Here is a 13,892-nt window from a genome sequence, read left to right on the forward strand (position 1 = left end):
GTGTTCTTCTCATGATTTAGTTTATGGAGGTTATGGTTTGGAACTCTGTTACTTCTTACCTGGTGCTCTTCTGTGTTCTCTTATGCAAACAGACCAGACCTTAACCTCTCACAAGTGCACATTTGATCTGCTGTCACAGGAAATCCTACTCTGAGCAAATGATTCACTCTCTGTTGTCTGCATTCAATTCTTTATTAGAATCAAATAAAATAACTTTGTTCATTTTTATTTGGGTCATTCTCAGGAAACTGCACCATGAGTGCTATAAATTACCAGGAAAAAGGTTACAGTTAAACTTGAGAATGTATTTATTTTTACCTCGTAGCCACCATAAAGGATGGCCCCGCTCCACACTATTCAAATGAGTGGTTAATAAATACAGGTTTTCAGCTGAACACTCTTTTGACTACTACCTTAGTTATAAACAGGTGGTTACAGCATTGCAAAGCACCAGAAGTTGAACTCTACATCAATGCACCATTTAAACCCAAAATAATTTTTAAATTTGGAATTTATACAGGCCTACTTATAAAGGGATGAAGGTCAGTGCAAATATAAAATTATAAAGGAATGAAGGTCAGTTAAATCATTATTTTTACATTTTACAAAACATTTTATATAAATCTACAGACAATAAAAACCATTTAAATTTAAATAAAGTATATTTTTTATTCTACATAACTTGAAACTGATATTCTGATGTAGGAAAACATTTAGATCAGTCAAAATCTATTACACATGACATGACCAAGTTCAGTACCTCATTATACCAGTATTAAACCACAAACTTAGCACACAAATGATAGTGTTGCCTGAAAATAACCCTAATGTCTACATAGTCTGCTTCACAGTTTATCTTGTACTTTCAATTATATTTTTACTCTTTTATGACTTTAAAATCTTGAAATGCTCTTCAACATTTTTTTTTCCTTCATCTGTTACCTCATTTCGGTCATGAAAAATGCCAAGTGAAAGGCAACAAAACTGAGGAATCGAAAGTTGCTTATTTGCACAATCTATTGGTAACAGGCGAGTAAACACTAATGGATAATGTATCGTTTATCATTCCCGTTAGAAACACTTTGTGTGAGAGGTTATAAGCTGATGACTGAGTATTTTATGTTCACATGAGGCCTGTAGTGCAATGCATTTTGTTCTCCCCTAAGAAAACCATAGAAGCATTTAGTTCAGCAAAGACTTCCTTTGATATTTTTTTTTTATTTAACTTTTCTTTTTTACTTATTTTGATAATGGTATGACCTTGTATTAAACTAATGATATTAAACATTGAAGCTTAAAATAATAAACTGAAATAGTTTATTAAGTGTAAAAAAACGTTCCACCTCTTGAAAGAGCTGATGATAGAGTTAACTGTACAAAAGTGTGTGGCTGTGGCTCTACTGAACATCTAGGAAGGGGGGGGGGGGGGGGGGGGTTCACACTTTATAGCCACTTGACAGACATCATCTGAAGTGTTGAACGAACAGAATGACTATTCTGATATCACCAATGAAAAAAACAAAAACCAAAACAAGTCAAACAGGCTATGCTAGTACACAAATACATTCAATAACGTGCAACATGTCAAAGAGAACAAAAGTCCAAACAATCCAGCTTGAAATACTACTTACCTTCACTTTTAACTCACCCATCCTGATGAACCACACAAAGCTTCTACAGTCATTCAAAACAAAGCATTAAACATTCATTCATCTTGGCAAGGGGTCATTGTTGAACAAAAAGACAAAGTGGCTGTAATTTACTGAGGTTTATATCAATGCCTTTGGCCTTTTGTATGAAGGGTTCAAGCGGAAAGTGCAGTTTTAATACGAATCTATTTGGCACTACTTCACACATGAGAGATCAAATCAAAGGACATTTGTATTACACGAATAATAACGTGTCCGAGTGAGACATGAGGTAGAAATTAAAGAGACTCAGTTAAAAACGAGTGACATGAAAAGCGTTGCGTCTAAATCAGTCGAAATTTTATTCAGGCGGCAAAATGACAGCGACTGGTAGAACATGAATCTGCTTTCATAGGTTTAAATCAAAACAAGCATAAGTTTCGAACCTGCTCGAGTGGACAATATGATAAAGAGCGGTTTCGGATAAACAGTCGAGAAAACAGGCTTTTTACAAACGTACATTTTAAACAGAGGTGTACGCTAACAATAAGCAAACAGCAGTAGTACAAGTAGGACAGGAAACAATATTGAGAATTCAGTAATATTTTCAATCACAAGCACGTCCATTATAATGTGATGCCAAAATAAGTCTCTAATCTTTAAAAACTTTCTGAGTCTGCGGAGTCGGGCAAATCAGCTATTTGTCTAATACAACGTGATCTCGAAATACAGTGTAGAATAGATTCAGCGTTGTTTTTAATTTATTAGGCGGTCAGCGGCTTGTCGGTCGTTCGTTTCCTTTGACCGATGGTCCTAGGATGCGGCAGCGGATCCGAAAGTTGAGCGGCTGGTGGATGCGATGTACTCGGTTAGCCGGTAGGATGGGATTGGTTGATCAGTCAGTTAGCATAGAGCTCCGCCCACAACCACCTCTTTACCCATTTTCCTCTCTGTTCCTTCCCACTGGTCTCACTTACATCCAACATCTAACAACATAGCAAGTTAATTTGCCTACATAAAAGTAGTCCAGAGAAGAAATTCAATTCAAAAAAACAAAACAAAACAAAACAAAAAATACAGTATTAATATAATTTAGTTACGAAGACCAATGAGGAAAATTCAAAATATCTCCAAATTAACTTGTCTCACTCATGCAAAATATAATGACAAAACTTGAATATTTCTAAATGCCAAAAAGAAAAAAAAAACAAAAAAGAAAAAAAAAAAAACAGTTAAACATTTAACACGACCAATTTCCTGTTGGGTAGGCTATGCAAGTTGAAATATCAATGCAAAAAAATATATTTATATTTTTTACCCAAGCGATTCTTTTGTATTTAGTGCATGCCAGAGTAAAATGAACTAAAAATGTAAGATTTGATTGTACAAAAAAAAAAAAAAAAAAAGAAAGAAAATACTCAAACCGATATGGCTGGCAAATATAGTACATCATAACATGCTATAAAACTCAGGTGTATTTAACTTCCTATTTGCCGTTCCTTCATCGGGCGGAGGTAAATCTATTAGTTAAATGAGTACAGTATTAGCTGATTGACCCGTTATCTAAAATAGCTACAACTATCACAGAATATTACCCAAAAAAAAAAAAAAAAAATAAAATAAAAAAAATCACCCCTAACTCCCTGAAGTTACGTCCCTCTTAGATTACTTGGCTCCTCGATAATAAAAAAGGGACGGACAAACTTCAATGCTTAGTAGCTACGGCTGAAGCCATTGCTGTACTTGTCCTCCATATAATCATCCTTATCAAAGCCTGAGCCGAGAGAGTAGCGCTGATAGTGGGAGGAAGGAGCGGCGGCAGGGGGAGGGGGTGCTGAGCTAGCGCCGTTGCGGGCGAAACCGCGGGCGAAGCCGGCAGAAGAGGGTGGAGGGGGAGGCGGAGGCAGGAGAGAGCGGCGACCGCCGAGAGGGCTGCGCTCACGGTAGTAGCGTCCGGCGAGAGGCGGCGTGACTGGTCGCTGAGGGGGCGGAAGGCGCCGCTCATATGGATCCCGCTCGTAAAAACGTGGGGATGGGGCAGCGTACGGGTCGTGGCGAAGGCCCCTCTCATACACTTCGCGCTCGTAGTAGGCGCGGGGCGGCGGCGGTGGGAGAGGAGGGGGTGGAAGTCGGCCACGGGGCGGATAGTAGTCACGGGGCGGCGGGCGTGGGGGGAGAAAGTGAGGATGATGGTGTGGGTGAGGTGGATAGTGATGTGGGGGAGGAGGAGGATAATAGTCATCCCCTCGGCCGTTTCTGGATGGGTTACTGCGTGAGAGGGACACAAAGATCTTTTGGCCCTCCAATTTGGAGTGGTTAAGCTCTGAAATGGCCTCCAGAGCCTCGCTTTCCCTCTGCATGTGAACGAATGCGTAATTCTTCACGATGTCGCACTCCACCACCTTGCCGAACGGCTGGAAGAGCTCCTTGATTTTGGCGGCGGTGACTCCTTCGGGAACATTGCCCACGTAGATCTTGGTGGCATTGCGTACCTTGGTGGTGGCATACTCGACGGTGATGCGCGAACCGTTGACCTCGTGCTTGTGCAAAGCCGAGACGGCCTTTTGCGCCGCTTCTTCCTCATCCATGTGCACGAAGCCATAGTTTTTCAGAATATCACAGTCAGACACAGCGCCATACTTCTCGAACAAAGCACGGAGCTCGTCTTCGGTGGTCGCTGAAGCTACATTGCCAACAAATATCTTCACCATTTTGGACGGGAAGAACAGCAAAGCGTTTTGGGATCAGTCTTTGGTTGATTTGCACGTGCAAGGTTTCAAACAATGAAGTTCCTATGAAGAAAAACAAAGTCAAGTAAACAGGCAAAAACTATAATATCTACTTTAGTTTAAGAATTACAAACGCAAAACAGGAGAAACCACAACTTCCCTGCTGCCATGAAGCATTTTTCTATCGTTATTTAATAATTAATGGTCTCTAATACTTGAATTATAGGTCAAGAAATGAAATAATATAGATAATATAAAAAAATATATACAGTACAGTCCAAAAGTTTGGAACCACTAAGATTTTTAATGTTTTTAAAAGAAGTTTCGTCTGCTCACCAAGGCTACATTTATTTAATTAAAAATACAGTAAAAACAGTAATATTGTGAAATATTATTACAATTTAAAATAACTGTTTTCTATTTGAATATATTTCACAAAGTAATTTATTCCTGTGATGGCAAAGCTAAATTTTCAGCATCATTACTCCAGTCTTCAGTGTCACATGATCCTTCAGAAATCATTCTAATATGCTGATCTGCTGCTCAAGAAACATTTAATGTGTACAATTGTACAAAATATTTGTGTACAATATTTTTTTTCAGGATTATTTGATGAATAGAAAGGTCAAAAGAACAGTGTTTATCTGAAATCTAATCTTTTGTAACATTATAAATGTCTTTACTGCCACTTTTGATTGATTTAATGCATCCTTGCTGAATAAAAGTATTCATTTCTTTAATTTCTTTTCAAAAAAATAAAAATAAAAATTCTTACTGACCCCAAACTTTTGAACGGTAGTGTATAATGCTACAGAAGCTTTGTATTTCAGATAAATGCTGTTCTTTTGAACTTTCTATTCATCAAGGAATCCTGAAAAAAAAGTACACAACTGTTTTCAACATTGAAAATAATCATAAATGTTTATTGAGCAGCAAATCAGCATATTAGAATGATTTCTGAAGGATCATGTGACACTGAAGACTGGAGTAACGATGCTGAAAATTCAGCTTTGCATCACAGGAATAAATTACTTTGTCAAATATATTTAAATAGTACACCGTTATTTTAAATTGTAATAATATTTCACAATATTACTGTTTTTTACTGTATTTTTAATTAAATAAATGTAGCCTTGGTGAGCAGACGAAACTTCTTTTAAAAACATTAAAAATCTTAGTGGTTCCAAACTTTTGGACTGTACTGTAGTTGTTCAAAGGATAATTCACTCAGTTTCACATTTGGTTCCTAAAAAAATCTATTGGGGTTTATATATTTATATCAATAATTTTTCTATTAAAGCAAAATAATGGATTTATTGTACGGCCGTCTAATTCTACCTTAGTTCTCCCATTTATTGGGATGTTTAAATTCATGAATATAAAACGTGAATTTACTCTATGTAGAGACAATCCAAAGACAGAATATAAGCACAATGCTACACAACTACTATTTAACAAATTAAGTAATGAATAAAGCATGAAATATTCACAATGAAGTTAAATTAAGTTTAAATAATTATAATTATTACATAGCCCTATGATAAACGATACGGTTTAGCTGCCACGCTGCACAATGAACAGCTAAACGCGACTGACTAATCAGAATCAAGTATTTCACAGCGTGCGTAGCATAGCATGAACATAATGGTTTCACTTTCAGGCTATCTAAAATTAGTCGATTTCAAACACGGTTCGCGGTCTATTTTGATCTGTATTATGTGGTCAACATGAATCTGGCTTAATGTCCGATGGAAACTGTATCTTCAACCTCTTTTTTTTAGTCAAATTCATCAACTGCATCTCAATCATGCAATGCTATCGTGCTAACGCTATTAGCCACAGACTAAGGAAGTAGCATTAGCTGGAAAATTCCGACAAGGCAAACCTGTAACGTTACAAGTCATTACGAACCAGTAACAATAGCCAACAAAAGGAACTCACGTTGTAAAATAAAGTCAGTGCGATTAAATTGCGATATTCTCGGTTCACATGAGGACGACGCTTAGGAGAGAATTTCGGACAACGGCGTGAATACATTTTCTGGAATTGCGGTCAGTTAAACGGTCTTCTTGTACTTCTAATACACTCGACGAGTAAAATGCCTAAGAAAATTATTTAAAGTCTCTTATTAAGTGTAATCTTTAAAACTCACCTTCAAAGCGCAACTATGCCGAAGACATGAGCTAGCTCACTGATAATGGGTGATGACGGAGTCGATGCCTCGTTTGAGGTTGGGGGAGGGTTACATGAGCGGTAAGCCGTCTAGAGTTGGCGCCTCCTACCGATTGACCCCAGTTAGTGATGGCAAGTCCGACTCACTTCCGGTTCTTTCGAACAGTTTGTCACGGAATCATTTTGAGCCAGTTTTTTTTTTTTTTTTTTAAATTGGTTCAACATGATTTACTATTACGCAATAGGCTTATTCGAGATGCATCGGCGCTGCGCAGACCGATCAGCGTATGACATTAAAATACCGCGAGAGCGTTAGGAGAGCATACGACTCCTGGTGCTTTTGAATCACTCTCGCGGTACTTTGATTTAGTACGCTGATCCGTCTGCGCAGCGCCGATGCATCTCGAACAAGCCTTTTGTGTTATCTCGTCATATCTGCATGGTCTATGATTACGTGCTGTAAAATGTTGCAATGTGTGTTAAATGGTGTTATATACTGAAACCGTAAACATAAGTTACTTGATATTAAAGGATTAGTCCACTTTCAAATAAAATTTTCCTGATAATTTACTCACCCCCATGTCATCCAAGATGTTTATGTCTTTCTTTCATCAGTCGAAAAGAAATTAAGGTTTTTGATGAAAACATTCCTTATTCTCCTTATAGTGGACTTCAATGGCCTCCAAACAGTTGAAGGTCAAAATGACAGTTTCATTGCAGCCTCAAAGGGCTTTAAACGATACCAGGCAAGGGTCTTATCTAACGAAACGATTGGTCATTTTCGAAAAAAATACAACTGTATGTGCTTTATATAAACAGATCGCCTTGTACATGCTTCCGCTTTCCGCATCCTTCAAAACGCTTACGCTGTATGTCCTACGCCTTCCCTATTCTACTTACGGAACGAACGCAGCGCCAGTTTCGTTTTTTTCCTTAAAGCTGCAGTCCGCAACTTTTTTGTGTTAAAGATTTACAAAAATTATATAATGAGAATATACAACATGAATCCATTTTCCAAACCGTGTTTTTGTCTTATCCTTATTATGGTACACTTATAATAAGTGTTTATATTCTATTTCAGACCGGACTGGTAGGACTCGCCGCAGAGTATCACAGTAACTGCGTGACTCGCCATAGACATACACAGAGAAAAGTAGCTCCGGCTAGAATGTTCCCCCGCAAGATGCGTGCAGTTCTGTTTATTAACCGCTAGAGGGTCAAAAATCGCGGACAGCAGCTTTAAGTAGAATAGGAAAGGTGTAGGACATACAGCATAAGCTTTTTGAAGAATGTGGAAAGCGGAAGCACGTACAAGGCGATCATCTGTTTATATAAAGCACAAACAGTTGTATATATATATATATATATATATATATATATATATATATATATATATATATATATATATATATATATATATATATTTTTTTTTTTTTTTTTTTTTTTTTTTTTTTTTTTTTTTTCTGAAAATGACCGATTGTTTCGCTAGATAAGACCCTTATTCCTCGTCTGGCATTGTTTAAAGCCCTTTGAAGCTGCACTGAAACTTCAACCGTTTGGAGGCCATTGAATTATCAGGAAAATTTTATTTAAAAGTGGACTAATCCTTTAATCTCAGTACATTTGTAACATTTCTAGTGTAACTTACCTTTCTCTTTTTTTTTTTTTTACGCGAAAATCACTTGGACCGTTTTCTGATCCGACTCAGAATAACGATTCGTTCACAAATTGGACATCACTATCCCAGATGTGCACATGACGTGTTGCATCCGGAGTATTTTTTTTCTTTCCTTCCTATGATTGTCTAGCTCAGTTTACAACAAAATTCCCAAGTTTTTGAATTAGACCTCTATGTCCAAATTTATCTTAAAACTTTGTTACTTTTCTATCCCCTTAGAGCACCGTCATTTTCACATTTTATATATTCGCTCATTCAATAATCTATATAATTACTGCATATCAGCATTCCAAGTGAGGCTAAACAATTTATAAAATGTGTATTAATAGTCTTTTTTCCTAACACAAAGAAACGTTTTAACAAGTTAAAGGAATAGTATCATAAACCAAGATTAACTATCACTTTAAAAATTCAAAAATAGGCTATATCTTTAACATCTGTAATTAACACACATTTAAATTAAAACATGTAAAGATATTAAATCAGATTAATAACATCTGCTACTATTTAAAGTACATTAATTATCTGTTAAGCATCTTGTAATGTTAAATGTAATTGTTAAATGTTATTAATGAAAATGTTACCCTACAAAAAAAATAAATAAATGCCACTTTAATTAGTAAGAGACTTTCCTAAGTTCCTTTCCAAGTGCTCTCAGGTGGAAATGTTTTAGAAAGTAAATGGTTTTATTTGTATTCCACACTCTTTAAATCAATTAAAGAACAAAAGCATATTTCAAATGTTGCTTGAAGGTGAAACAAAAGGAAATAATACACTAAAATAAAAAGAATATTGTTCATAAACAACTGAACACAAATCATCCAACATCTGGTTTATTCATATAATAATATCAATAATTATCTTCTCCAGAGAAAGGCAACGAAACACATACTTATTCCAGTGCAGCAGATTGGATCCAACCAGCAAGTCTTAATTACACTACAATCCACCAATAATTACTTAATTGGCCCTTAATTAGTTTCAGATATATAACCCCTGCAATAGAGGAAAAAAAAAAAAAAAACAACAAAAAAACTAATTGTCTGGGCATTGAGTGCTAAGAGGTGATTCACCTCCAGTGCACCAAGGGTTCAAGTCAACACTTCCATTTCAGCTTGAATAAGACACTGTACTGTGATGTAGAAATGGGGCAGAGGTTATGGATTAGCTACCACAGCATTGGCGAGATCAGAACCGATCAGAGCATAAGTGAATATGAAAATTCGAATTATGGCTCTACTGAATGTGCCTAGCCATTTGGGTCTCGATTTTTTTTTGTACATTCAGAGCATGAAACCGTGAATCTCTCCATCTCTGCTCATCACAGCTAACCTGGAATTGGAAGTAAGATCAAGTAACGTGGTTTAGTTTACCATTGTTTGTGTTTGGGGATGAACAAGGAATAAGGACCAGGGTATGGGGGGAGTTAGCTACAGCTTTCCATGACAGTAGCTGGTTTGCATTTGTAGAAAGAAAAAAAAAAAAAAAAAAGATTTGCTGGCAAACAATTCCAGTTTATTAATGCCAAAATCTTCTTGCGCTTTATAAACTCTTTCTGAACTGAGGACAATTGTGAGGTCTAAGAAAAACCACAACATTTGAATGAAACTGCCAAAAATAAAGATGACAACAAAGTATTCAAGGAGGGTGAGAAAGGAACAGAAAACCCAAACCAAGACAGAACACCTCCCCCAAAAAATAAACCCCCTGAAAAATGTCTATATGCACAAATGTCCCCCATGAACCTGTCTTACACCTTTCCCCCTTTTCAGCCTCAAGACTCTTCATTGCTGCCGTAGAGCTCACAAATCCAATGATTTTCCTCACAGTGCCTCCTCACACCCAACATAAGGGCTCCAGCCATTCCTCAAGCTCTTTTCCACAGAAACGATCGACTTCCTCACAGTTTTAGCTCGTTGGCGATCTTCGAGGCGATGTTCTTGAAGGCGATGGATGTTCCGGAGATCCTCTTGAAGCGCACCCCGTTGAGAGAGAGGCGAGGTAGCTTGCACACCTCCATCTCCCACTGGACGAAGTCGTCATGCGCAGGGATGCCCGAAACGCAGAGGAGCATGAAGCGCTCGCGCAACTCGTACTCGCAGCTGTTGGAGTCCAGAACTTTCCGGATCTCCTTCATCATTTCGTTGGGCTCCATGGAGGAGGTGGTCTTCATGCTCCAGGTGAAGCGGAGGGAGCGTGGCTTGGTGTCCTTGGAGGCCTGGGTGGATGAGGGTGTGCTGGATGCTGGAGAAGAGGAAGAAAAGGAGTCCTTGTTTTCGTCGCCGGGCAGTCCCTGGGTACCTTTCTCCATCTTGTCTGCTGTGCTCAACATGGGTCTTTGTTGAAAATGATGAGAGGAGAGAGGCACAAACAGGAAAATGAAGGTGAACACGAGGAAGACAAGCAAACAGACAGAATAAGCTTGGTTGATTCAAGCTGTAACATCTACATACTAGTTCTTCTGCTTCAACAAGTTTACATTTTTAAATTAACATGATTAAATGTTTTTACCATCAACACAAAACACCAAATGGTGCCATGGTGGAAGACTACAATGCAGTCAAAATAAAGGCACCCACTAACTAATCAAGTAAGGTGCTTGGGGGAGTTGCATTTTATAAAAACTAACTAGGTTAGAACTGTAGACCTATTTTCAAATTCTTGTTTGGATATTAAAGTAATACAGTAGTAAAAGTTTGGTGTCAGTAAGATTTTTGTACTTTTATTCAGCAAGGATGCATTCAACTGTAACAAAGACTTTTGTAATGTTACAAAAGATTTCTACTTAAACACTGTTCTTTCAAACTTTCTATTCACCAAATAATCCTGGGGAAAAAAAATTAACGGCTTCCACAAAACTATTAAAGGATTAGTTCACTTAAAAATGAAAATTACCCCAAGCTTTACTCATCCTCAAGCCATCCTAGCTGTATATGACTTTCTTCTTTCTGATGAACACAATCGGAGTTATATTAATAAATATCCTGACACATCCAAAATTTATAACAGCAGTGAACGGGACCAGCGAGTATGAAGCTCAAGAAAGTACATCCATCCATCATAGACATATTCCACATGGCTCCGGGAAGTTAATAAAGGCCTTCTGAAGCGACAGACTGCCTTCCGTATTTAACTTACGAAAAAGGCGTCTCCCTAATTTGAATACAGAAGGCGTAGGACGTAGCATAAGCGTTTTGAACTGCGAGAGTTTTACACTTTCTTTGTAAGTTGAATACGGAAGGCGGTTTGGCAGAAGCTAGATATTTTACTTAATAACTTGTTAAATATGGATATTTTTCTTACACAAACGCATTGCTTCACTTCAGAAGGCCTTTAATTAACGCCCCAGAGCTGTGTGGAGTATGTTTATAATGGATGGATGCACTTTCTTGAGCTTCAAGCTCATTGGTTCCGTTCACTGCTGTTATAAAGCTTGGATGCTTCAGGATATGTATTAATATAACTCAGATTGTGTTCATCTGAAAGAAGAAAGTCATATACACCTAGGATGGCTTGAGGGCGAGTAAAGCTTTGGGTAATTTTCATTTTAAAGTGAACTAATCCTTTAAAGCAGCACAACAAGCTTTCGACATTGATAATGAGAAAGAATTCTTGTGCAGCAAATCAGCATATTGAATGATTTCTGAAGGATCACGTGACACTAAGTACTACAGTAATAATGCTGAAAATTCAACTTTGCATCATATGAATAAATTACATTTTAAAATACATTAAAATAGAAACATTTAATGTATCAATGTTTTAAATTGTTAAAACATTTCATAATGTTACTGTTTTACTGTATTTTTGATTGATTAAATGCAGCCTTGGTGAGTACGAGACTTTCAAAAGCATTAAAAAAAAAAATCGTACTGACCCCAAACTTTTGAACAGTAGTGTTAATTTGATTGTTTAAGTTACAAGTCATTCAATGATTCAAAAAAAAAAAAAAAAAAAAAAAAAAAAAAATTAAGCTTTAAATGACTCCACGGAACATGACTCATGATTTTTTTTTTTAAATAAAATGAAATAAAATAAAATAAGTCTCAGTAAGTAATAATTCAGTGATTTGAGCAGTACACTTTGAGATTTTTATTAGTCGTAGTCCTCACCTGCTGGCCTCATCTCGACCCTCTCCCTCATACGGACTCCTCAAAGAAAACCAACAAGTTTAGTCCCTCAATTCAAGTTCTTGGTGCTAGCTAAGTATTAGTCCTGTTCATGTAGATTTATCAATAACTTAATTATGTTCACATAACTTCACTTTAGAGTATCATATCCCATTTCCATCAGCTAAATGACAAAAAAAAAATCTTTTTACAGTCCCTTCACCAACTTGTGGACAAAATATTCCTTTTAAACTCTGAACCTTAGGATCAACACACACTCGCATCAGCCACTCTGTACTTAGCATAAAGGTGCACAAATGAGCAGACAAGAGCTAGTAGACCAACATAGGGATAAAGTATGGACAGCGGATATCTGATGTGGCAAACTGTTAAAGTGCAAGTACGGATTTCCTTTGTGTACATTCTGAAGTCTGGTTATGTAAGAGCATCATTTAAAAAAATGAAGAAAAAAATGCATTAAAATTGTTAATAGAAACCCAACTGCAAGATTCAGTCTAGTGCAAAACTACCAGGGGTCCTTCTAAACTTAAAAATTAACTGTAAAAGTGTATCTGTGGCTGACATTTCATGTGGATCATAGCCCAATAATTTTGTCTACTCATGTGTGTTTTGTACAGCTGAACAAGTGGCTTTAGTGAGGTGTGTGTTGAAAGATAAAGTCAGACAGGGAGACCAGCCACCTCCAAAATAGCGCAGCACGAGTACGAAGGGACAAAAGCAGCACGTCTGTTTTAGTGCAGCCGTATAAGAATAAGCAGTAGACCGTAAGAGGAGAGAAGCAGGAGTCACCCTATACAACCCTCACCATGAAAACACGACTGACGTCCTCCATTTACCCTGCCAGGCTCTCTGCAAACTTACCTGACCTATTAAAAATCAAATGTCAAGCTTTGGGTGAGTGTTTAGTTCCCATCTACAGAATGTAAATCACAAAGAATTCGGAGCCTAATACTACTACATGCTGTTAGATATGAATATTTCACATCTTCTGACTGAGGGGATTACAAAATGGATGAGAAAAAGGAATTTAGCAATTCTTTGTCTGAGTTCACTTAGCTAAACATACTCAAGACAATATTATTTTTGATGATAAATAGCATTATACCTTTATTAACAATAATAAAGTATTTTTATTGAAGGAACCATTTATAATGACACTAGGTTTTTAAAACACTTGCTGATTAACAACCAGTAATGAAAACACGGATTCAAATCTCACAACCCTTAAAGGGATAGTTCACCCATAAATTAAAGTCATCTACTCAACCTCAAGTTGTTCCAAAAACATAAGAATCTTTAAAACACAAATTTTAATGAAACCTGAGAACGTCCATTGAAAGTCCACGCAACCAAAACTTAAAGTTCATAAAGTGAACGTAAAAAGTAATTCATGTAAATCAAATGATTAAATGCAAATCTTTTGAAGAGACTCATTTTATATGAACAGATTTAATTTAGGATTTATTCATATATAAATATTGATCAATGCTAGGGCTGGGCGATATATCGCATGCAATTGTCACGCGCATTTCGTCAGTAAAGCCGGTTCCCTGAT

At 36.9% G+C, this 13,892-nt stretch overlaps 2 protein-coding genes across 17 annotated transcripts in view; both read right to left on the bottom strand.

Moving 5' to 3' along the window:
• Positions 1–1,966: 1,966 nt before the first annotated feature.
• On the bottom strand, positions 1,967–6,727 carry zgc:77262 (uncharacterized protein LOC402952 homolog). Of its 2 annotated transcripts, none has more exons than XM_048165803.1 (2): positions 6,510–6,727; positions 1,967–4,420 (listed from the first exon to the last, which is right to left on the bottom strand). In XM_048165803.1, the coding sequence occupies exon 2, from the start codon at positions 4,337–4,339 to the stop codon at positions 3,341–3,343; it is 999 nt and encodes a 332-aa protein (XP_048021760.1). In that variant the 5' UTR covers positions 4,340–4,420; positions 6,510–6,727; the 3' UTR covers positions 1,967–3,340. The 2 variants fall into 2 exon arrangements, with proteins under 2 accessions (XP_048021760.1, XP_048021761.1); XM_048165804.1 differs by lacking the exon at positions 6,510–6,727 and adding an exon at positions 5,137–5,174.
• A 2,297-nt stretch (positions 6,728–9,024) lies between these two features.
• Positions 9,025–13,892, bottom strand: part of mark2a (MAP/microtubule affinity-regulating kinase 2a) — a 48,450-nt gene continuing 43,582 nt past the window's right edge. For 11 of the 15 annotated variants that reach the window (XM_048167055.1, XM_048167050.1, XM_048167048.1 and 8 more), the window contains 2 exons: positions 12,320–12,358; positions 9,025–10,543 (listed from right to left, as the gene is read on the bottom strand). In XM_048167055.1, the coding sequence (XP_048023012.1) occupies positions 10,108–10,543; positions 12,320–12,358 (475 nt within the window). In that variant the 3' untranslated portion in view covers positions 9,025–10,107. The remainder of the gene's footprint in view (positions 10,544–12,319; positions 12,359–13,892) is intronic. The other 4 variants (XM_048167049.1, XM_048167047.1, XM_048167052.1 and 1 more) reach the window with 2 other exon arrangements.

Source organism: Megalobrama amblycephala, linkage group LG18 (assembly GCF_018812025.1).
Source record: "Megalobrama amblycephala isolate DHTTF-2021 linkage group LG18, ASM1881202v1, whole genome shotgun sequence".
Classification (NCBI taxonomy): domain Eukaryota; kingdom Metazoa; phylum Chordata; class Actinopteri; order Cypriniformes; family Xenocyprididae; genus Megalobrama; species Megalobrama amblycephala.